This window comes from Carcharhinus amblyrhynchos, chromosome 3, assembly GCF_965287045.1.
Source record: "Carcharhinus amblyrhynchos chromosome 3, sCarAmb.v2.hapA, whole genome shotgun sequence".
Lineage (NCBI taxonomy): Eukaryota > Metazoa > Chordata > Chondrichthyes > Carcharhiniformes > Carcharhinidae > Carcharhinus > Carcharhinus amblyrhynchos.
The window spans coordinates 131,543,962-131,569,169 of NC_137326.1; the positions used below are offsets into that span (position 1 = coordinate 131,543,962).

Below are 25,208 nucleotides of genomic sequence, written 5' to 3' on the forward strand. Positions count from 1 at the left end.
TAAGCCGACTTGTCACACGAATAAATAAACTTCCCACGTGGACGGTTACCCAAGCCTGGAATCGAACCCAGGCTCAATTCCGGTCTTGGTTGACTGTGTCTGCGCGTTCTCCCTGTGTCTCTGCAGGTTTCCTCCGGGTGCTCCGGTTTCCTACCACAGCCCAAAGATGTGTGGGCTAAATTGATTGGCCGTGCTAAAATGCCCCTTACTGTCCAAAGTAGTGTTGATTTGTTGTTTTAACCATGTAAAACTGTACTGGGCTATAGAGAGAGGGCGGTGGGAGAGGGTTTGGGTAAGATGCTCAGTTGGAGAGTTGGAGTAGACTCGATGGCCTCCTTCTGCACTATGGAGATTCTAAGTGACATTGTTTGATCTAAACTAACAACCTGTGAAAACAGCAATAATCACCATCCTTTTTGTCAGTCGTCATCTGCACGGATCTGGGACTCCCTCTCTAACCCCTCTCCCTCCCTCCTCCTCCTCCTTCCAAGATGTTTTTGGTCACCTGTCATAATCTTTCCCCACGTGATCCAGCGTCATGTCTGCTTTGATAGACGCTCTTGGGAAGTGCCTTGGGATGCCATTACCGCAGTAAAGGTGCCATATAAATGCAGGTCACTGTTGTTGCAATCTAAGTCCACCACAGCTTGACTACAGCCACCTCCCTCCCCTCAAACCCCAAACCCCTCCACACACCAAGTAAGCGCAAGCCCCCTTGCACCTTCAGGTATGGAAACTAAAGGCTTCTGTTAATTGTATGATCCCCACCCCCGCCACCCCTTCCACTGCTCTCCCCTCATCATCTTTAAAAATCAACGAGGCAAGTTTGCCATCGCACGATTTTAATTCTCGTGGAGAGAGGCAATTGGAACGCTGCCCCTGCCCTGAATCGCACTTGGAATTCAATGTCACAGCCACTCGATGTGCAGTGAAATGAAGCAAGCAGTTTGCTGAGTCCCAGGCCTCACTCTCTGAGGACGGCAGTGACATTGTCTGCCCATGTATTAAAGGATGCTGAATCCCCACACAGGCCACTGACTGAAGGAAGATTGAACTAAGGCCAAAGTGAAACTGTAATTAGCCAGACTCGCTGCTAACAGGCAGGACGTGCTGGGAATGTATAACGAGCCAGTTAGTGTCAGAAAGACATAGAATAAGAAGAAGGAGGCCATTCGTCCCACCATGCCTGGGCTGGCTCTTTGAAAGAGCTCTTTAATTAGTCCCATCTCCCCACCCCGGACCTAAATATTATTCCTTTTGAAACAGCCTCCCAATTTCCTGGGAATTACCGGGGAATCTGCTTCTGCCAACTTGTCAAACTACGAATTCCAGATCACGACTACACATTGGGCAATACAAATTCTCCACCTCTCCTCTCTGGTTAGATCTTTCAATCACCTCTCGCTCCCGCACCCCCTGCCATTGCCATGGGGTTTCTCCCTGTGCAAAAACTCCTCAGGATTGTGGAGTTCACAGAATGGTCCATCTGAAAGATAAGGGGCAGAACTTTACGATTGTGGAACACAGGGACCTTGGCGTGTTTGTCCACAGATCTTTGAAAGCAGAAGGGTATTTTAGTAGGCTGGTGAAAAAGGTTTACTTGCCTTTATTAATTGAGGCATAGATTGCAAAAGCAGGGAGTCATGTTGAAGCTGTATAGAACTTTGGTGAGGTCACAGCCAGAGTATTGTGTGCAGTTCTGATCGTCACATTATCAGATGGATGTGATTACACTTGGGGGGGGCGGCGGGGTGCGTTACTGCAGAGGAGACTCACCAGGATGCTGCCTGGGATGGAATATGTAACTCCTGGAGAGAGGTTGGATTAACGTGGGTTGTTTTCTTTGGAGCAGAAGAGACTCAGGGGTGACCTGATCGTGGTCACGGACACGGACAGAATGAATAAGGAGCAGCTGTTCCTTTAGCTGAAAGGTCAATCACAAGGGGACATAGGTTCAAGGTGAGGAGCAGGAGGTTTAGGAGTGAATGTGAGGAAAAGCCTTTTTTACCCAGAGGGCGGTGACGGTCTGGAATGCGCTGCCTGGGAGGGTGGCGGAGGCGGAATGCCTCACATCCTTTAAAAAGTATCTGAATGAGCACTTGACACTGTCATAACATTCAGGGCTGTGGGCCAAGTGCTGGCAGATGGGATTAGCTGGGAGTTGAGTTGTTTTTAGTGTGTTGGTACGGACGCGACGGGCCGAAGGACCTTCCCTGTGCTCCGTGATTCTATGACTGACCATGCCAGTGGGACTTTCCCATCCCGCTGCAGCGAGCAGGAAATTGGCTTGTGGCCAAATCCTCCGTCTTCAGTGCGGTGGTAGCCTGGCGTGAATGAGCAGTAAGGTCACCCCCAAGCTTGTACCTTGGAGTAGATAGGTGCCTGATGTGATGGTGCAGATGTGATGGGCCAAAGGGCCTCTTTTAATTGCTGTATGTGCCACCTGTTCCAGCATATTTGGGCTTTCTGTTTCACTTATTCAGAAGCGGGGAGGGGTGGAATCAGCACTTGTGTCAGTGGGAATGAGTTGAGATGGGGATCCGTACACAGTGAGCATTATATCTGCGTGTGCCTTTATGGTGCAGCACGATTGCTGCCTTTCTTTCAGTACAAGGGTGGAATTAATTAAATGTTCCGTAATTACACACAGCTCCCTTACTGTAATAACCACCCCCGCCAAAGGGAAAAAAATACGCACGTTAATTCTACACACACCATGTGCCAGAAATTATCTCTGCAGAAGGTGGAAAAGTGCAGGAGGTGTTTAGCATTTGATCAGTTTAGGTTTGCCACTCATTATCACTCATTATGAGAATTGGAAGTCAAAACAATCTCAAAACAAGTGATCGCCTTAATGATGATTCATTAAGCTGTGTGAATAATAGTGTTTATACTCCGCGACAGAAAGGAATGCACACATTACTCATTCTAGAATGTGTTCTACCAGAACTGTAGCAACCTGCCTCTCTGCCATTCATTTTGGCAGCTAACTCCAATTTTTTTTTTTGTTTTATTCATTCATTGGATGAGCGCACACTGGCCATTATTTCTTGCCCACTGCTGATTAGGAACTTAAAACAGGAGCAGGCCATTCTGTCCGTCGAGTTGGTTCCGCCACTGAAACAGATCATGGCGTGTCACCTCCCTCTACACCATATCCCTCAATGTCATTAGAATCATAGAAGAATTATAGAATCCCTACAGTGCAGAAGAAGGCTATTCAGCCCATCGAGCCTGCGCTGACAACAATCCCACCCTACCCAATCCCCACGACCCCATGTACATGCCCCACCAATCCCCCTTCCTGACACTAATGGGCAACTTAGCGTGGTCAATCAACACAATCCACGTAGCTTTGGAGAGTGGGAGGAAACCGGATCACCCGGAGAAAATCCATGCAGACCATGGGAAAATGTGCAAACTCCACACAGTCACCCAAGACCGTAATTTTACACAGGTCCATGGCACTGTGAAGCAGAAGTGCTAACCACTGTCAGTGCTAACTGCTGTCTATGTTTCAGTTCCTCCCACCTCCCCACACCCCCAATACTTATTGCCACCAACAAACAATGCATCCCACCCAGTCAATGTATTTTTTTATTTCTTTAGCACTGAGCACTCTGTGGAGCATTCAAGTTGTTAATGGTCCCAGTAATGGAGCCGTGAGAACATAACAACCAGGAGTAGGAGTAGGCCATCTAGTCCCTCGAGCCTGCCCCGCCATTCAATGAGGTCATGGCTGATCTTTTCGTGGACTCAGCTCCACTTACCCACCAGCTCACAATAACCCTTCATTCCTTTACTGTTCAAAAATTGATCTATCCTTGCCTTAAAAACATTCAATGAGGTAGCCTCAACTGCTTCACTGGGCAGGGAATTCCACAGATTCACAACCCTTTGAGTGAAGAAGTTCCTCCTCAACTCAGTCCTAAATTTGCTCCCCCTTACTTTGAAGCTATGCCTCCTAATTCCGATTTCACCCATCAGTAGAAACAACCTCCTTGCTTCCATCTTATCTATTCCCTTCATAATCTTATATATTTGTACAAGATCCACCCCCACAAATTCTTCTACATTCCAATGAGTATAGCCCCAGGATAAAAGCAAATTACTGCAGATGCTGGAATCTGAAACCAAACAAGAAAAAATTAGAAAATCTCAGCAGACCTGGCAGCATCTGTAAGGAGAGAAAAGAGTCCAGATGACCCTTTGTCAAAGCTGAGGAGTATAGTCCCAGTCTATTCAGTCTCCCTCACCCTCAACTCTGGAATCAACCTAGTGAATCTCCTCTGCCACCCCTCCAGTGCCAGTATATCCTTTCTCAAGTAAGGAAACCAAATGTATACACAGTACTCCAGCCATCTCCCTGATACCATAAGACATAGGAGCAAAATTAGACCACTCGGCCCATCGAGTCTGCTCCACCATTCAACCATGGCTGATTTTTTTCTCACCCCTATTCTCCTGCCTTTTCCCCATAACCCCTGATCCCCTTATTAATCAAAAACCTATCTATCTCTGTCGTGAAGACACTCAATAAACTGGCTTCCACAGCCTTCTGCAACAGAGTTCCACAGATTCACCACTCTCTGGCTGAAGAAATTCCTCCTCATCTCTGTTTTAAAGGATCGGCCCTTCAGCCTGAGCTTGTGCCCTCTGGTTTGAGTTTTTCCTCCTAGTGGAAACATCTTCTCCACACCCACTCTATCCAGGCCTCACAGTATCCTGTAAGTTTCAATAAGATCCCCCCCACCCCCATCCTTCCAAACTCCAACGAGTACAGACCCAGAGTCCTCAACTGTTCCTGATAAGACAAGCTCTTCGTTCCAGGGATCAGGGATCCTATCAGGGACACCTAATTGTTTTGATCTGTAGACTTTAATTGTGTTTGTGAGCTTTAATGTCTGTCCATGTCAGCTGCCTGCGCAGCACTGGTAGTCACTGAAAGGGTGTTAATGCTCCTGGCATGGACAAAATGGTCCGAATAATTTTGATCCTCCTGTTAAATGCTCAAGCTGTAAATTAAGAGACAAGTGCCGATTGGTGCTGATCTGACATTTGCAACTCTTCAGCAATAGGATGGTAGCTCCGATTACATGTCCCAGTTGAGTGGTGTTCAGTGTCAGCTTGTTCTGTTCCCATCCCCTTGGAGAATCGAGAACTTTTAAAAGAAAGGGAACCTCACAAAGCAAGAGCAACGGACAAGATTTCACTTGTGTTTTTTTTTCAACACTTTTACTGTAACAAATCAACTAAATCCAACATAATTCGAACATTATCATAGAACCTCTACAGTGCAGAAGAAGGCTGTTCAGCCCATTGAGTCAGTACGGATCACAATCTCACCCAGGCCCTATTCCCGTAAACCCACACATTTACCCTGTTAATCCCCCTAACACTAGGGTCAATTTATTGTGGCCAATCGACTTAACCTGCACATGTTTGGACAAAGGTAAAAGCTAATAAAAGTCCCAGAAGAATACAGGGTTTTAATGCAGTCGGGCAGCATGGTCAGTGCAGGCTTGGAGGGCTGAAGGGCCTGTTCCTGTGCTGTAATTTCCTTTGTTCTTTGTTCTAATTACTGTGGATGCTGGAATCCGAAACAAAAACAGATAGTGCTGGAAAATCTCTGCATCTGTGGAGAGAGAATAGAATAAGAAGTCTCACAACACCAGGTTTAAGTCCAACCAGTTTATTTGATAGTAATCCCATAAGCTTTCAGAAACGGTGTTCCTTCGTCAGGTGTGGAAGGTTCTGGTCAGAGAAAGGCATATAAAGACACACACAGTTTATAGAATAGAGCCAATGTTTCGAGTCTAAATGACCATTCATCAGAGAAAACATTGGCTTTGTTCTCCCTCCACAGATGCTGTCAGACCTGCTGAGACTTTCCAGCATTTTCTGTTTTTGTTGCATATTTCAAGCATTAATTAACAGGCAAAGGATATTTCAAACAAAGATATTTTAAGACAAAGATAAAACTTTGCAGGTTACAGTCACTTATATTACCTGCCGTACAAATGTGATGCCATATGCAGATTCACAGGACAGAATTTTCTATCTGTTTACTCCAGTGGGACCTCCGGGTTCTGCCGACCGTGTATCCCCACCCCAGGTTTCCAGGTGGTGTGCGGTACGGTCAATCGGAAATCCTGTTGTCAGTGGCAAAACCGGAAGATCCCACTGCCAGTGAGCAGCAGGACTGTCTGCTGCAGCAAGAAAGATGCCATGGGGAGGCCGTAGAATCAGACCCCCCTCCCGCACCCCCACAGTCTTTCCAATTCAGCCTTAGCTGTGTCGGATCTCTCACTTCCCGCACAATCGGTTTTCGTGGAATTATCATAGAATGCAGAAGGAGGCCATTCGACCCATTGAGTCTGCACCGACCACAATCCCATCCGGGCCCTATTCCTGTAACACCGCATATTTACTCTACTAATGCCCCTGACACAAGGGGTAATATAGCATGGTGATCCATCAAACCCACGCATCTTCGGACTGCGGGAGGAAACTGGAGCACCCAGAGGAAAACCATGCAAATATGGGGAGAATGTGCAAACTCCACACAGGCAGTAACCCAAGCCAGGAATTGAACCCGGAGCTGTGAGGCAGCAGTGCTAACCACTGTGCCGCGGTGCTGCCCCTATATTTGCCCCTGAGTTGCATCAACAGCATCCAAATTCCACCAGAATTTCCAGTTCAGTGTTAACAGCAACTAGGCACTCATCCGCAAACTCTCCCTCACTTTAGCCACAGTAGTCCTGATGACGTAGAATCCACAGAAACTCCTTTCTCCAAGAGATCCTTCTGACATCATTAAAATGGCAGCAATGTGTAGCATCCCATTCGTACTTCCTGTACGGCTGCTAGTTCGCCAGTCCAGGGAGAGCCACGACTGGGATATTCCTGACACGGTGCATTGTCAGAATCCCCAGCTGAACTTGACATCAGGGCCCCAACTCAAAGCTTCAAATTCTGCACCCCCCACCCCCACCCCCACCACTCCTTGTTGTCTTTGCCTTAGAATGAGGTTGTGGCGTGAAAGGGGTTAACCTCGGCTAAACCGGCTACTTAGAACATTCCAGGCTGGTTGCCGTAAAGTTGTTGATGTGCTGGGTGAGGGATAAACATCATGTGGTGTCTGTGTCTCACCCCTCTCACTTTCACATTCCAACTTCCTTACCTCTGCATCTAACTTTACCAATGCCAGTTTGCGACTTGCGGGTCATGCAAGATTCAAATTTCCTGTCTTATTGATTGTCCCGAGCCCCCAGTCTTTCAATAGACTGGCATCAGAAGCACTGCAGGTTATTAGTATGGCCATCAGCAGCAAGTTATTTAATAGCAACCTTCAGAAATAAAATAAAATGGACACCAACTTACTGTAAAGATATTTCATTGAATTGGTCAGGCTGGCATTAAAACATTCGCTTTTATTTCTGTTATCTGGAAAGACTGTTAAAACTGACATTATACTTCTTGCAGGAGAGATGAGGAGGAGGTGGAGAGGATTTAGTGGTGTTCAAAATTGTAGGGGAATTCACTAGCTGGAAGGCTGGTAACCAAGAGAGACATAGCGTCAAGACAATTGGCAAAAGAATCGGAGGGGGAGATGGGGAGAATTCTTGTCCTATGCTGAGTTGTCCTGTAACACAATGTATGCGAGCATGGTGGAAATAGATTCGCTAGTAACTATCATAAGAGGAATAGTCGGCTATTTGGCTATTAAGCAGCACAGTGGTATAGTTGTTAGCACTGCTGCCTCACACCGCCAGAGACCCGGGTTCAATTCCGGCCTCGGTCAATGTCTGTGTGGAGTTTGCATGTTCTCCCTGTGTCTGCGTGGGTTCAGTCCGGGTGCTCCAACTTCTTCCCAGTCCAAAGATGTCAGTTAGGTTGATTGGCCATGGTAAATTGCCCCATAGTGTTAGTACCCATAGCAAGGTAAATAAATGGGGTTAAGGGGAGAGGGCCTGGGTGGGATTGTGGTCAGTGCAGACTCAGTGGGCAAAATAGCCTCCTTCTACACAGTAAGGATTACATGATTTCATGGGTGTCTGTACTTGGCTATCTTACTCTGCAACCCTTTTTGATTCCTTCTACTCTGGACCTCACCCACTCCTTTGTCTTTCTGTCCATCCATTTCATGATTCACCAGAACAAGATAATCTCGGTCAGAAAACATATTTACAACCTGTTAACTGTTAACCATATTGTCCAGTTTTGACTGTAGACAGGCATCCCATCTACAATCATTTCAGTAACACCTTTTAACAGAAGCCCCCCGCTTGATAGTCAGACCGACTAACCAATGTGCAGAGATCTGGCACAAGCTACTACAGTCAATAAACGTGCTGATAATTTCCAGCCTTCTTTTGCTTTAGGACAGTGGAGAGTAAGAGAGCACAGAAGATGGCAATGGAGGCAAGGCTATCCCAGAATTCATAGCAAAAGTGAAACCCCTGTATGAAATCAAATGTGTTGCCAGAGGGCTCCAGCTTATAGACCCATAGAATCCCTACAGTGCAGATGGAGGTCATTTGGCCTTTAAAGCCTGCACCAACAACAATCCCACCCAGGCCATATTCCCCTCAACTCACATATTTATCCTGCTAATCCCCCTGACACTAAGGGGCAATACCCCTGACACTAAGGGGCAATCTGCCTAATCTGTACATCTTTGGACTGTGAGAGGAAACTGGAGCACCCAGAGGAAACCCATACAGACTCGGGGAGAATGTGCAAACTCCACACAGTTGCTCAAGGCAACCGTGGACTCTGGTGTTGAACTCTGGACCCTGGAGCTATGAGGCCGCAGTGTTAACAACTGTGCACTGACTGGTTTCTACAGCATGTCTCAAATATACCCTCCATTGAAGCTAACAAACAGGGTATAAAGCACACAGTTGTGTGCATTTCCTGCCAGATCCTATGGGATTCTTGACTGATGAGCTCAATTAAAAATAACCCCTCAGGTATCTACCTTCCACACCCTTGGAGGAAAAAGGCCTTGGGCAATCACAGAATCTACAGTGCAGAAGGACGACATTTGACCATCGAGTCTACACCGGCAACAATCCGAACCAGGCTCCATTCCTGCAGCCCCACACATTTACCTTCCTAATCCTCCTGTCATTAGGAAGGTAAATACGTGGCGTTACAGGAATAGAGTTAATTTAGCATGTCCGATCAACTTTAACCCTACATCTTTGGAGTGTGGGAGGAAACTGGAGCACTCAGAGAAAACCCACACAGACACGAGGAGAATGTGCAAACTCCGCGCAGACAGTCACCCGAGGCCAAAATTGAACCTGGGTCCCTGACACTGTGAGGCAACAGTGCTAACCGCTGTGCCACCGTGTCGCCCACATGCTGAGAACAACAGCTAGATGGCATGTTGTTTTTTGGGGAAGGGAGGATTTGGGGGAAGGAATTGCAGTGTCAGGTTGCAGGCGTGCTTATCCATTCTGACTAATTCGCCACTTTCTTAAGCGTGTGTGCTATAATTACTAGAACTGAGCCGTGTGATTGGAAACGTGAGGTCATTGTGCTCAATGCCTGATGCTATTAGGGACTCCCGTGAAAGCACATTCCTCACTCGCTGGCTAAATGACTCAAATTGCTGTTTTCACTGATAAAATCCGTGTGATTGAAGGATATCAGGTGGCCTTGCTGAACAGTTTAAATTATACAGACAGCTGGATGGATACAGAACTGGCTTGATTATAGAAGATAGAGAGCAGTGGTGGAAGGATGTTTTTCAGAAAGAAGATTTGTAGCCAGCGGTGTTCCGTAAGGATCAATGCTGAGATTGCTGTTGTTTGTAGTACATATAAACGATCCGGAGGATAACGTGCGAGGTCTAATCAGTAAGTTTGCAGGCGACACAAAGATTGGTGGGGTTGCTGATGGGGCCGGCGATTGTCAGAGGATACAACAGTATACAGACAGGTGGAGACTTGAGCACAGAAATGGCAGATGAAGTTTAATCCGGACAAATGTGAGGTGGTGCATTTTGGAGGATCAAATTTAGGTATGAATTCTATTGTAAATGACAGAACTCTTCGGAACATTAAGATACAGATGGATCGGGGAGCGCAGGTCAACAGTTCCCTAAAAATGGCAACACACAGGGGCCTCTGTTGTTTATGGTGTCTATAAATGATCTGGAGGAAAATATGGGGGGGGAGGGGGATCTGATTAATAAGTTTGTGGATGACATGAAGATTGGCAGAGTTGCTGACAGTGCCAGGGATTGTCAGAGGATACAACAAGATATATATAGATTGGGAACCTGGGCATAGAAATGACAGATGAAGTTTAATCCGGTCAAATTACAATGACGTATGGCATGCTTGCCTTCATCAGCTGGGCATTAAGTACAAGAGTTGGGAAATCATACTGCAGTTATTTAAAACCTTGGTTAGGCCGCATTTGGAATATTGAGAGCAGTTCTGGTTAAGCTTTAACACCAAGTGTTAAGATTAGTCTTTTCCATCAAACTTCAAGATTCAAATGGGTTGGAAATAAAAGGAAAGATTTCCTGACCAGTAAGGAGCGCATCGCTGTAGGGAATGGCACATTTACAAACGCGTGGTTCCTCCTCCTGCCCCTACCTCCCCCATTGCTTTGTATTTCCTGTGCTCAAACAATCTGGTATATTCAATCTCAAACATATTGGGGAACTCGAGCACCGAGTCATGGGCTGCCGCAGGAGATTTTGTTCCATTATCGATGGGAGACATTGGCTTCCAGGTTCAAATTGCCAATACATGGCAACACTCCAACAGTGTAAATGAGAAATAACTCTCGGCTTTAGAGTGAGTTGTAACATTGTCACATCTGAGTCATGAAGATTGAGAGATCAAGTTCCAATCTGGATATTTAAGCACAGGTTCGATGCTCCCAGCGTCGCATTGAGGGAGTGCCACATTGTCAAAAGCATTGGTTTCTGGATGAGGCAATAAACCAAGGTCCTGTCTACCCTCTCAGATGGCTGGAGAATATTCCATGGCATTTTCTTTGAAGAAGCGCAAGGGTGTTCCTCCTGGTGTTTGGGCCAATACTTGTCCCTCAATCAACATCACTCAACGCACTGGGCTGAATCTTATAGTGACCTTCTGCTGAGCAGGGTAGGGGGGGATGCTGGTGTTGTTCATGGTGTTGTGGAGAACATTGCGAAATCTGTCAAGTGGCCAGCCCATTACCAACCCTCGACCCACCAACCTGGCCTCCATAATACAGGGGTGGGTAAGGTGCCCAGTGGCTCACCCACACACCCGCCCTCAGGCCTATTGAGGGCCATAAGTGGCTAATTACTTCCCACTCACAGCTCTCAATCCATCCTGAAATGTTGGACTGTAGGGGAGGTGGAGAGTGGGAAGAATATTTCTTTCAATAACTTTGTTGAAAAGAGGGAGGGAAAGGGGAGACACGTCGTTCTTTGGGGGCATACCCTCCTAAAGATTTTTCCCCTTCTTTGCGACTCCTCACCTGGCCTCAAACTCTAACCACTCCCTCCCCCTTGCCTCCCCATCCCTCGGGGGGGGTTCCTATCCTTCCGCACTTTAAAAGCCTGAGCCCTGTGCCTACCCTGATCACCATGGGCCTGGTTGGAGCCCCAGATTTGCCCACTACTCAAAGATGGCACGTCTGGGGACAATGGTAGCCAAATGCTCAGCTTGTTGAGGCTGCCTGGAGTGTTTCGTTGTTGCCTGGCAAGTTTCAAGTCAACTGGTTTGGTACTGACTTTCCTTCCAATACCGACCCCTTCCCCACCTTTGAAAAGTCTAGCTCATTATCATTTTGCTGTGTTTTTTTTTGCTAAGCCCAATGACAATACCACTACATTGCCCCTCGAATGTGTGCAGAATGGTTGCTGTGTTTCCCATGTTGCAACAGTGGCTAACTTCAAAACACACTGCATATCTTTGTGAAACACTTGTGATGTAGTGAGGTGCCGTATAAATGCAGATCTTTATGTTCTTGTGGGGGGTATCAGGTCCTACGAGACCTTTCAGACTATGAGTAAATCTGCAGATCATTTCAATTTAATATTGAACTCTAGGTGTTATCCAAATTGTATAGAGGTCTACAAAATAATGAGGGGCATAGATCAGTTAGATAGTCAATATCTTTTCCCAAAGGTCAGGGAGTTAAAACTAGAGGGCATAGGTTTATGTGAGAGGGGAAATTTTTTCACACAGAGGGTGGTGAGTGTCTGGAACAAGCTGCCAGAGGCAGTAGTAGAAATATAAGATTGAAAAAATGTTATTCTGTCTTAAAATTCCAATGTCATCTCGGACCATTGATCCTATTTTAGATCCTATTAAAAGGTTCTTATTGAACTTGTTCCCCAGTCAGATTGGAAATGGTGACTAGTAAAAGAGCCCCATCAAATCTGTGTTTTGAAATTAAATTGCAGGAATATTCGCGCACCAGATTTTGATGGTATTTGTACAATGCTCCTTTGTCCACCGTTTCCACAGAGGCATTAAATCATTCCCCTCTCCTTCTTAGTAGCAGTCAATGCTCTGTTACAAGTTGACTGAGTTTAACCTCCACCCAGCGATGACCCTCTGTTGCAACAAGCGAGCACTTCATTACAGAGGCAAGGACCCCATGGCACTGTCTGTAAGGGATTGTGACCTACTCCTGACAAAGGGTGCATCTGTATTAGAACATTTGCATTCACAGGAGTGATAACATCTCCTAGATGTGACGATTGCTTATGTAAAACGGGCGGCACGGTAGCGCAGTTGCTTCACAGCTCCAGGGTGCGCTGGGTTCGATTCCCGGCTCGGGTCACTGTCTGTGTGGAATTTGTACGTTCTCCTTGTGTCATAGAATCATAGAACCCCACAGTGCAGAAACAGGCCCTTCGACCCATCAAGTCTGCACCAACTACAATCCCACCCAGGCCCTATCCCTACACACTTACCCTCTAAGGGACAATTTTTTTAGCATGGCCAATCAACCTAACCCGCACATCTTTGGACTGTGAGAGGATACCGGAGCACCCGGAGAAAACCCACGCAGACATGAGGAGAATGTGCACACAGACTCCACACAGACAGTGACCTGAGCGGGAATTGAACCCGGGTCCCTGGAGGTGTGAAGCAGCCGTGCTAACCACTGTGCTACCGTGCCGCCCACTAATTTCACCCAGAGTGATGAGCCTGTAGAATTCATTACCACAGGAAGTAGTTGAGGCCAAAACATTGAATGTATTCAAAAGGTGGCTGGATATAGCACTTGGGGCAAATGGGATCAAAGGTTATGGGGAGAAAGCAGAATGAGGCTATTGAGTTGGGATGATCAGTCATGATCGTAATGAATGGTGGAGCAGGTTCGAAGGGCCAAATGGCCTCCTCCTGCTCCTAACTTTCATGTTTCTATGCAGGAAGGTGGGATGAGAAAGGGCGCCTGGATGTTTTTGGGCTGGCATGGATAAGTTGGACTGAATGGCCCCCTTCTTTGCTGTACCTTTTCTGTGTTTCTATGGTTCCATAATGTACACTACCACGAGTACTATTAGATCTCACAAGCTTCAGGTTTAAAAAGGGTCGTGAGTACGGTGACAAATCAGAAAATCTGGGAAGAGTTTCAGTAATATTGTCAGAGTTCTGGTCAACATCTGATCTGATGCACTATCAGACCACTGGATGGGTAAGAACAGAATGACGTTGTGCCTGCCAGACACCGTTCTGTTCTTCCGCATTCCCAGTAGCTCTGAGGATAGCAAAGCAGGCGATGAACAAAGGCATTGAGGTAGATATTTCATCTGGAATGGCAATTAAAGAAACGTGTTATGCTCAGGTCATTCCGAAAAAAGACCATTTGGAGGAGATGGCAGCATTTGTAGAAAAAAGATTACCACGTTTTACTGGAGAATAAAATGAAACAAGTCTCAGATCTACACAATAAAGAGTATATATTTCTTTATTTACACTTAGTTTGTGCCTCTTGCAAGCACTGTTCTACTGCGGGGGATATAGACGATGTTTAAAATCAAGCCTTGTCATCTCTACACACTGAAAAGGATATGTTAATCTATGTGCTGTAACTCGGTTCGGCTGTGCATTTGGGATTCAAGTATGCTCAGCCTTAATTTCAATCTTTCTCTTCAAGCTGATATTAATTAAGAACCTTCTGCACCTTGGACATTCTCTCTTCCACCTTCTTCCATCAGGAAAAAGATACAAGAGCCTGAGAGCGCAGACCAACCAACTCAAAAACAGCTTCTTCCCTGCTGCCATCAGACTTTTGAAAGGACGAACGTTGTATTAAGTTGATCTTTCTCTACAACCCTAACTGTGACTGTAACACTACATTCTGCATCCTTTCCTCTCCTTCTCTATGAATGGCATGCTTTATCTGGATAGGGTGCAAGAAACGATACTTTTCACTGTATACTCATACGTGTAGCAATAACAAATCAAACCAATTCAATTCAATTTAATTCAATTGTGTTTCTCTTATCTTCCTCAGGGTCGTTGCTCCAGAGAAAACTGCAAGTATCTCCACCCTCCACCCCACTTAAAAACACAGCTGGAGATAAATGGGCGCAATAACCTGATCCAGCAGAAAAACATGGCCATGCTGGCCCAACAGATGCAGTTAGCCAATGCCATGATGCCTGGAACCCCCCTCCAACCTGTGGTGAGCATGACCAAATCACCTGTTGACTTAGATTAGAATTATTTGTTTACAAATTGTTAAGAAGTTGAAGTAATATTTGAATCGTTGAATGGTTTCAAGAAGGAGATAGATACATTTCTGATAACAAAAAAAAGGGTTAAAGGGATATGAGGAACAGGTAGGGAGGTGGGTTAGGGAGGTGCACAGTGGTTAGCACTGCTGCCTCACAGCACCAGGGACCCAGGTTCAATTCTCAGCTTGAGTCACTGTTTGTATGGAGTCTGCACATTCTCCCCGTATCTGCATGGGTCTCTTCTGGGTGCTCTTGTTTCCACCCACAGCCCAAAAGACATGCTTACCTAGGTGCATTGGCCATGCTAAATTCTCCCTCAGTGTACCCGAACAGATGCTGGAGTGTGGCGACCAGGGGATTTTCACAGTAACTTCATTACAGTGTTAATGTAAGCCTACTTGTGACTAATAAATAAACTCTAACTTTATTTGAGACCAGGGAGAGATCAGCTAAGATCTGATTGAATGGTGGGGCAGGCTCGAAGGGTTGAATTGCCTCCTTCTATTCCTAATTCTTATGTTCCTATTCCCAATATGTTTAGGGAAAAAAAAAATCAGCTTACCTGCTTTTGACTGTTTTCAGTATTAGGTTATACAGGTTTATTTGTGCATAGTATGCCATTCTCCATCTCAGTCCACTGCCTGGAATGGGGGCGGACCAGGGTCACAGAACGACATTCTCCATTGGCCTCGGATGGGATCTTACGATGCTCAGGCAGGCAAGGTGGTAAAATTCCAGCACGTTTTTTTTAGCTCCCCATTTGCCGTTCAGTATTCCCAAGTCTGGCTAGATTTGGGATTTCCACCTGAGTCTCTAACCCATGGGACATTTTTCCCGCATGTAGCCTGTCGAGTCCCATCAGGATTTTATATGTTCCTATGAAATCCCCTCTCATTCATCTAAATTCCAGTGAGTAAAAGTCCAGTTGATCCAATCTTTTTTCATATGTCAGTCCTGCCATTCTACAAATCAGTTCTGGTGAACCTTTGCTGGATTCCCTCAATTCCAAAAATGTCCTTCTTCAGATTAGCAGATCAAAACTGCACACAATAACCAAGATGTTGCCTCACCAAGACCCTGGATAACTGCAGCAACACAGTAAAAAAAGTCTGACAACACCAGGTTTTAGTCCAACCTATTTATTTGATAATATACTCACAAGCTTTCGAGGGGACTGCCTCTTCATCAGGTGAATGGAGAGTTCTGGCCTCAGACAGAGCAGTCCCCTCGAAAGCTTGTGAGTATATTATCAAATAAATAGGTTGGACTAAAACCTGGTGTTGTCAGACTTTTTTTACTGTGTTTACGCCAGTCCAACGCCGGCATACCCACATCATAACTGCAGCAAGACATCTCTACTCCAATCCTCTTGCTATGAAGGCCATTAGCTTTCCTCACCGCCTGCTGTACCTGCTTTGCCAACCTTCAGTGACTGTTCCACCATGACATCCAGATCACATTGCACTTCCCCTTTTCCTAAACTGCCACCATTCAGATAATAATCTTCCTTCCCATTTTTGCCATCAAAGTGGATAACCTCACATTTACCCACACTATATTGCATTTGCCAAGTATTTGCCCACTCAGTCAACTGTCCAAGTCACCCTGGAGTCTCTCAGCATCCCCCTCACAGCACACACTGCCACCTATGGAAACATAGAAACGTAGAAGAGAGGAGCAGGAGAAAGTCATTAGGCCCTTCGAACTTGCTCCACCATTCACCGTGATCATGGCTAATCATCCAACTCAATAGCCTAATTCTGCTTTCTCCCATAACCTTTGATCCCATTCACCCCAAGTGCTATATCTAGCTGCCTCTGGACTACATTCAATGTTTTGGCATCAACTGCTCCCTGTGGTAATGAATTCCACAAGCTCACCACTCTTTGGCTGAAGAAATGTGTCCATATCCCCTTCCTAAGTGGTCTACCCTGAATCCCCAGACTGTGACACTTGGTCTCGACTCCCCACCATCGGGAACATCCTCCCTGCATCTACCTTGTCCAGTCCTGTTAGAATTTTTTAAGTCTCTATGAGATTCCCCCTCATTCATCTGAACTCCAGCGAAAACAATCCTAATCTAATCAGTCTCTCCTCATACATCAGTCCCACCATCCCCGGAATCAGCCTGGTAAACCTTCACTGCACTCCCTCGAGAGCAAGAACATCCTCCCTTCGAAAAGGAGACCAAAATTGCACACATGACTCTAGGTATGGCCTCACCAAGGCCCTGTATAATTGCAACTACACATCCCTGCTCCACCAATATTGGCCTCTCATATATTCCCGATTTTTATCATTGCAACATTCACAGGTCAGGCTGCTTGAAATCCCTCCCGCAGTCTCTTCACCTCTCCATCTCCCCCTAAGACTCTACCTCCATAGAATCCCAACAGTGCAGGAAAAGGCCATCCGGCCCATCCGACTCTCTTACTCAGACTCTTGCCCTTGCTACCCCACTCATTTATCATGGCTAATCCATCTAACCTACACATCTTTGGACATTCAGGGGCAATTTATCATGGCCAATTCATCTAATCTGCCCATCTTTGGAGTGTGGGAGGAAACTGGAGCACCCAAAGGAAACCCACCCAGACATGGGGAGAATGCGCAAATTTCACACAGACAAATTTCATTTGAGTGACACAGTTAGGCTTACATTAACACTGTAATGAAGTTACTGTGAAAATCCCTGAGTTACCACACTCCGGCACCTGTTCGGGTACACAGAGGGAGCAGTTAGCATGGCCAGTGCACCTAACCGGCATATCTTTTGGACTGTGGGAGGAAACTGGGGGAAACCCACCCCCAGAATGTGCAAAATCCAGACAGACAGTGACCCAAGCCAGGAATTGAACCCGGGTCCCTGAGGCTGTGAGGCAGCAGTGCTAACCACCGTGCCAACCCTTAACAATGATCTCTGTGCCCAAGCTGTACTAGCTGCCCTTTATCATAGAATCCATTGAATTCCTACAGTGCAGAAGGAGGCCATTCAGCCCATCGAGTCTGCACTGACCACAATCCCACCCAGGTCCTATTTCTGTAACCCCTCATATTTACCTTGTTAATCCCCCTGGTAGTAAGAAGTCTGACAACACCGGGTTTGAGTCCAACCGATTTATTTGATAGTAACCTCACAAGCTTTCGAGGTTCCCCTCTTCATCAGGTGAATGAGAAAGACAAACCCCCTGATACCAGGGTTAATTTAACATGGCCAATCAACCTAACCTGCGCATCTTTAGACTGTGGGAGGAAACCAGAGCGCCTGGACGAAACCCTAACAGGCATGGGGGGATTGTGCAAACTCCATACAGACAGTGACCCAAGCCAGGAATTCAGGTCCCTGGTGCTGTGTGACAGCTGTGCTAACCCCTGTGCCACCATGCCGCCCAGCGGCTTACTGTGAAATTCTGTCTGATGACCATCCTGCAAAACACCTTGGCTATTTTACAACGTTGAAGGCGAGATATTTGTACAAGTTGTTTTTGTGATCGTTTTTAATGAAGTGGAACCCTCAGGAGGGAGATGAGTAGGTTTTAAGGAATGGAGCTGGGATTTGCCACTGTGTCAGAGGAAGGAGGCTCCTGAGCATGCCGCTTCCTGCAGATGCAGGAATGGAGCCAGAAGCTATCAGTCAGCTGCCAAATAAACCTGGCGTTATTGTCAGATAGAATCAGCAAAGCTGGCCGGCCCCCGACAGGAAAGCACGTTTCAGAAGCCGATTAGAAAGTGGATCTAAAAAAAGCGGATCTGGTGAAGCTTCATTTTTAAACCCAAGAGCAACATTCCTGTGCCGTGATGTCACGCCATTGATCATTGGCCCCGCGTCCAAGAGTCACTTTGACCCATCGCATAAGATGGCTGAACGGACACATGCAAAATGCTGCATCAATCCTGGAATTACACAGTGCTCCAACGGTGGAGCACCGAGTCAAACAAGAAGCCATGACGGCCATGCTAAAGTTGCCCCTAGGATGCTTAGGTGAGGGATATGGGGTTAGGGCCTGGGTGGGATTTTGGTCAGTACAGACGCAATGGGCCGAAGGGCCTCTTTCTGCGCTGTAGGGTTCTATGATTCTATGATGATGGAGCCCAGGGACCCGAGTTCGATTGTCGGCTTGGGTCACTGTCTGTGTGGAGACTGCACATTCTTCCCATGTCTGTGTGGGTTTCCTCCGGGTGCTCCAGTTTCCTCTCACAGTCTGAAAGACGTGTTGATTAGGCACGTTAGCCATGCTCAATTTTCCCTCAAAGTACGCAACAGGCGCCGGAATGTGACGACTGGAGGATTTTCACACGAACTTCATTGCAGTATTAATGTAAACCTACTTGTGACATTAATAAAATAAACTAAACTATAAACTTTACTTTCAAAACTGCCACTGCTGAATTGACTTCAGGTAAACTGACCACCTGGAAGTACAGCCAACCTAAATCTGCACCTTTAGTCACCCTGAACTATGTGCTCATTCAGATATGTTTAATTATCTAAATCATCACTGGGAAACTCCAGGAATTGAGTCAGGAACCTCGAGAAATTGGAAAGCCATCCAAAGGGACATGAGTCATGTCCTTTCTGAAGGAGTTTTCACCAGAGCCTGTCAGGAGCGCCGTTACAGCTCTTGGCTTGAAGCCGACTTCCAGCAATTGTCACCAGCTCTTTAGAATAGAATGGCAGGATCATTCTTGATTTGCCAGTAGTAAAAAGAGAATGTGCTTGCTCTTACAAACAACCTCACACAATGTCCCAAAGCGCCTCACAGCTAATGAGCTACTTTTCAGTTGCAGTCCCTGCTGTAATGTAAGAAACATTGCGGGCAATCTGCACACAGCAAACTCCCACAAACAGCAGTGTGATCAGGACCACCTCATTAGTTTCAGTGAAAAACACCATCCAGAGGACGGGAGAGAATGTTTTAAAATGTACTGGTTCATGGACATCTCTGTCCAGGCCCAGCATTTATCCCTCATCCCTAATTGCCCTTGAGAAGGTAGTGGTGGTGAGCCCCTTTCTTGTACCACTGCAGTTCCTCTGGTGTAGGTGTGCCCACCGTGCTGTTAGGGAGGGAGTTCTAAGATACCCAGTGATAGTGAAGGAACAGCAATGTATTTCCAAGTCAGGATGGCAAGTGACCGGGAGGGGGAGCTGAGTGCTCTCAGGCAGTTGCTGCCCTTGTCCTGCGGGATGGTAGAGGTCACGGGTTTAGAAGGTGCTGTGGAAGCAGGCTGGGTGAGTTGCTGCGGCGCGTGTTCTAGGTAGTACTCTCTGCTGCCACCGTGTGTCAGTGGTGGAGAGGGTTAAGTGGTAGATGGAGTGAACTTTGAAGGAGCTGGATGGGGTGCCAGTCAAGAAAGCTGCTTTGTCCCAGATGGTACGAAGCATTTATTGAGTGTGGTTGGAGCTGGCACCAGACAAGGGGAAGGTATTCCATCATACAAGGGTAGCACGGTGGCACAGTGGTTAGCCCTGCTGCTTCACAGAGCCAAGGACCCAGGTTCAATTCTGGCCTCAGGTGACTGTGTGGAGACTGCACATTCTCCCCGTGTCTGCATGGGTTTCCTCCGCACGCTCTGGTTTCAAAGATGTGCAAGTTATACTCACTGACCATGCTAAAATTGCCCCCTAGTGTCAGGGTGATTAATAGGGTAAGTGTGTGGGGTTATGGGAATAGGCTTGGTGGAATCGTCAGTGCAGGCTCAATGGGCCGAATGGCCTCCTTCTATGATCCCATGGTAAAGAATGCCAGAGCAATCCCTGATCTGAACTCACGCTCCATGCACAGTGCTGTAAAGTCAGTTTCACCTTTCACCAGTCTTAAGTTTCTATTGGGATCAAGTTGCCTGTTAGTCTCATCGGTTCCCTAAGGCTAGTGATGTTCAGCTCTAAGTTCTCTTTTGCACAGGAAAATTTAGATTTGGGGTAAAAGCATATCATTGGCGACATATAATAATTAAATTGCGAAGGTTAGGCCAGAATATTGGTATTGTTTTAGAATTGTGGAAAATCATACTGGTTGAGGGAGCCATACGATCATGTGAGATAAAGTAAGTAGTCACACAACACCAGGCTAAAGTCCAACAAGTTTATTTGAAATCACGAGCTTTCAGAGTGCTTCTCCTTCATCAGGTGAGTCATCTGATGAAGAGGCAGTGCTCCAAAAGCTCGTGGTTCCAAATGGTCAAAGAGACTGTCTATGACCTTATTTTCAGCTTAATTAACCTATCTTTGTTTCTGTGAGTTGAATGGCAGGTTAGGTTAGAATTGGTTTCTCTGCTTGGTTCCTTCTTTTTGCTTGTCCAATGATGGAGCATCGCCTGACCACACAAACTCCCAAAATTATTGAGAGGTGGCCTGATTTCCCCCATTTCTCAACTGATTTTTTTCCCCTTCTGGTTTTCAAATCCATCTTTGGCCTCACCGCCCCCTCCCCCCCCCCCCACCCTGATCTATGCAGCTCCTTCTATCCCTACAACCTTCCCAAGACTCCATCTCTCTCTCATCTGTCTCCCGGTTTCTTCTGATCTACCACTGCCAGTTGTACTCTCAGCTGCCTGGGTCCTGAGTTCTGGAATTTTCTTCCTCAGCCTCTCCACCTCAATCCTCGAAGATGTTCCTTCAAACCTACCTCTTTGGCCAGCATTTTGGTCACCTGTCCTAACATCGCTTCCTGTGCCTTGATGCTGAATGTTATCCGATAACCTTCCTGTGAAGTGACTTGGGCTGTTTTACTACGTTACAAGTGTAATAAAAGTGGGAGGTGCTGTTCCCATCTGTAGGCGTTGACCCCTGCTGGGAAAGGATCCCTTGTCAGCAGTCATTACCTTGAGACTACTGACAGTATATCAAAGCACCAGCAGTATGGGGGCATGGTGACAAAGTGGTTAGCACTGCTGCCTCACAATTCCAGGGACCTAATTTCAATTCCAGCCTTGGGTGACTGTCTGTGTGGAGTCTGCATGTTCTCCCTGTGTCGGTGTGGTTTTCCCCACACACTGTAAAGATGAATAAGTGAGGGGGATTAGCCAAGGTAAATATGTGGGAGAGAGAGTCTGGGTAAGATATTCTGTCAGGCAGTCAGTGCAGACTTAACAGGCCAAATGGCCTCTTCTGCACTGTAAGGATTTGATTATTTTATGACCAAGTTGATGTCTATTTTTAAAGGACATCCACTCTTGTGTCTTTCTGGTAAGTGTAAGTGTGTAGTGATCAAGACTGGGTATGCTGTCTGATTTTCATCCTGTTAATCCCAGGGAATTAATTTTAGTTAACTCACTGGAAAAGATAAAATATATCCAGGCCTTTGATCTTGAGGTTGTGAATGACTCAATATCAGTGCAAATTCCTTCATCATTCACTGTGTAAACACACTGAGCCATTGCTGGAACGGAATGGCTAACACTGAAAGCCAAGTCAACATTAGGAATCGAATCAGTTCCTCAAGTTGTGGGTGAAGGACTATTGGCTTTTGTTTATTATGAGATGAACAATAACCCATAATTGTTCAAAGATTGTTTTTATCATTCGCTCATGGGATGTGAGCGTCACTGGCTAGGACTGCATTTATTGTGGTTGGATCAATCTATTGAGTTGAATGATCAACCATGATCATAATGAATGGTAGAGCAGACTCGAAGGGCCGAACGACCTACTTCTGTTCTTACATTTGCCATGTTTCTATGTCCTAATCTCTCATTGTCCTTGAGAAAGCATTGATGTGCCACCTTCTTCTACCACTGCAGTCCATGTGGTGTAGGTACACCCATACTGCTGTTAGGGAGGGAGCAATCGCTCTGTGCCAGTGATGGGTAAGTTAGGCTAGTGAGTGGATGGCATGAGTGGGCCTCTTTCATCTCAGTGGGCCACAAAATTGAAATTAAGCTTGTTCAGTAACCATGACCCCATGAATAAGATCAAGTACATTTAATACATGCAAAATATTTCATAATGAGTTATAGAAAATGCTTAATTATTTATGTAATAATAGAACTATCATCAACTTCAAATGGTAAAAACAGGAGAAATACTTACACTCTGGCACGCCTCTCACACTCAATGTTGTGAGCAATCAGCACACATCTACTTTGCTTGCCCTTGCTTTACATGCAAATCACTTATAGAGTCATAGAGATTTACAGCATGGAAACAGGCCCTTCAGCCCAACTTGTCCATGCCACCCAGTTTTTACCATTAAGCTAGTCCCAATTGCCTGCGTTTGGCCCATATCCCTCTACACCCATCTTACCCATGTAATTGTCTAAATGCTTTTTAAAAGAGAAAATTGTACCCACGTCTGCTATTACCTCTGATAGCTTATTCCAGACACTGACCACCCTCTGTGTGAAAAAACTGACCCTCTGGGTACTTTTGTATCTTTTCCCTCTCACCTTAAAGTTATGCCTTTAGTTTTAGACTCCCCTACCATTGGGAAAAGATGTTTACTAGTTACCTGATCTATGCCCCTCACCATTTTATAGATCTCTATAAGATTCCCCCTTAAACCTTCTATGCTCCAGGGAAAAAAGTCCCAACCTATCCAGCCTCTTCCTATAACTCAAACCACCAAGCCCCGGTAGCATCCTAGTAAGTCTTTTCTGCATTCTTTTGAGTTTAATAATATAATTTCTATAATGGGGTGACCAGAACTGTACACAGTATTCCAAGTGTGACCTTATCAATGTTTTGTACAACTTCAACAAGACATCCCAACTCCTGTATTCAATGTTCTGACCAATGAAACCAAGCATGCTGAATGTGTTCTTCACCACTCTGTCTACCTGCGACTCCACTTTCAAGGAGCAATGAACCTGTATCCCTAGATCTCTTTGTTCTATAACTCTTCTCAATGCCTTACCATTGATTAGATCCTGCCCTGGTTCGATCTACCAAAACGCATCACCTCACATTTATCTAAAATAAACTCCATCTGCCATTCATCAGCCCATTGCCCAATTGATCAAGGTCCCATTGCAATCGGAGGTAACCTTCTTCACTGTCCAGTGTGCCACCAAACTTGGTGTCATCTGCAAACTCACTAATCATGACTACTAAATTCTCATCCAAATCATTAGTATAAATAACAAATAACTGTGGATCCAGACCAATCCCTGAGACACACCACTGGTCACAGGCCTCCAGTTTGAGAAGCAATCCTGTACAACCACCCTTCTGTCATCTAGCCAATTTGGTATCCAATTGGCTACCCTGTTATGGATCCTGTGAGATTTAGCCTTATGCAATGACCTACCATGCGGTACCTTGTCAAAAGCCTTGCTAAAGACCATGTAGACAATGTTGATTGCCCTGCCCTCATGTACCTTCTTGGTTACCCCTTCAAAAAACTCAAGCACACTAGTAGATAAAAAACTACTCAGATGGAAATCAGTGGGATGTGATAACCCTGCACCTGGGTAATGGTCAACAAAATGTCTCATGGGCCACACTCTGGACCCTGATGAGCCACAGGCCGTAGGTTGCTCCCCATTGCTCTATAGCCTCTCTCTATACCCTCTGCTGCTGCCTCCTGCCCTTTGGGAAGACTCTGGAATATGAAAGATTTTAAATCAAGTTTCTCTTTTCCTTTCATGGAACACAGACGCCAAGATGGCTGGAGAGCTTACAGCTAAGAGGTCAGCCAATTAATATTGAGGTGAGGAGACGTTTCTTTACTCAGAAGGTGCGAGTCCTGCAGAATCTCTTACATCACCAAAACACTGACGACACTACTAAAATACTCCTCTGGTGACAAAGCACTTTGAGATGTCAGGTGGTGAAAAAAGTACAAGTTATTCTTTCTTTCGTGCTTTGTCCCTGTTCCATCCCACCCTCCAGCCATCCACTGAAGCTATGTTTACCAGTTGGAAAATCAAAAGTTGGATGTATTTTGTCTACTGCTCTGAGCTCCCTCCATAAATTTCTTGTGCAGCCACAGATTGGTTTTGAGGCAATGCTGCAGTTGGGGTTGGTGGAAACTTGCTGGAAGTGAGGCACTCTTTGTATTGGGCACACTGCTTTCTCGGTCAGTTAGACCTCAGGCCTCCACCTAATCTGTTGGACAGCTTCCCGCCGTTCTCAACCAACCCTCCGAATCGGCTGTGCAGCCACAAGGAGAAACTGATACGCGAGGTGTTTGCAAGAACACTACCCCCCAACACTCCTCCTCAAAAAAAGGAACACCCCAGGATTTGTAACGCGCAGGTTGAGATCGGTGAGAAAGTTCAAAGCACAGGGGAAAAGAAACAAATAAATTCAACGGTCAAAAGGGAAAGGAAATGTTTGTGTCGTACCACTGAGAGTGGCACCCAGCAGACCACATCAGTTCCCCAGGGTCAGACTGTGTGTCCATCTGCAGTGACTCTCATTAGAAACTGTGGGCTGGATTTTCCAGCCACGCTGGCTCCAAGACTGGAAAATCCTGCCCGAGGTCAACAGACTTTTGCATAGTCCTCCGCCGCCTGTCTGTTACGATATGTCTGACGGGAAAACTCCGCTCTGTGT

General features: G+C 46.1%; 1 protein-coding gene across 11 annotated transcripts in view; it reads left to right on the forward strand.

Moving 5' to 3' along the window:
• Positions 1-25,208, forward strand: part of LOC145341133 (muscleblind-like protein 1) — a 233,676-nt gene that overhangs the window by 143,040 nt on the left and 65,428 nt on the right. For 6 of the 11 annotated variants that reach the window (XM_080186009.1, XM_080186011.1, XM_080186012.1 and 3 more), the window contains exon 2: positions 14,491-14,661. In XM_080186009.1, coding sequence (XP_080042135.1) covers positions 14,491-14,661 — 171 coding nt within the window. Of the gene's footprint in view, positions 1-14,490; positions 14,662-24,306; positions 24,361-25,208 lie in introns of all 11 variants that reach the window. The other 5 variants (XM_080186015.1, XM_080186017.1, XM_080186007.1 and 2 more) reach the window with 1 other exon arrangement.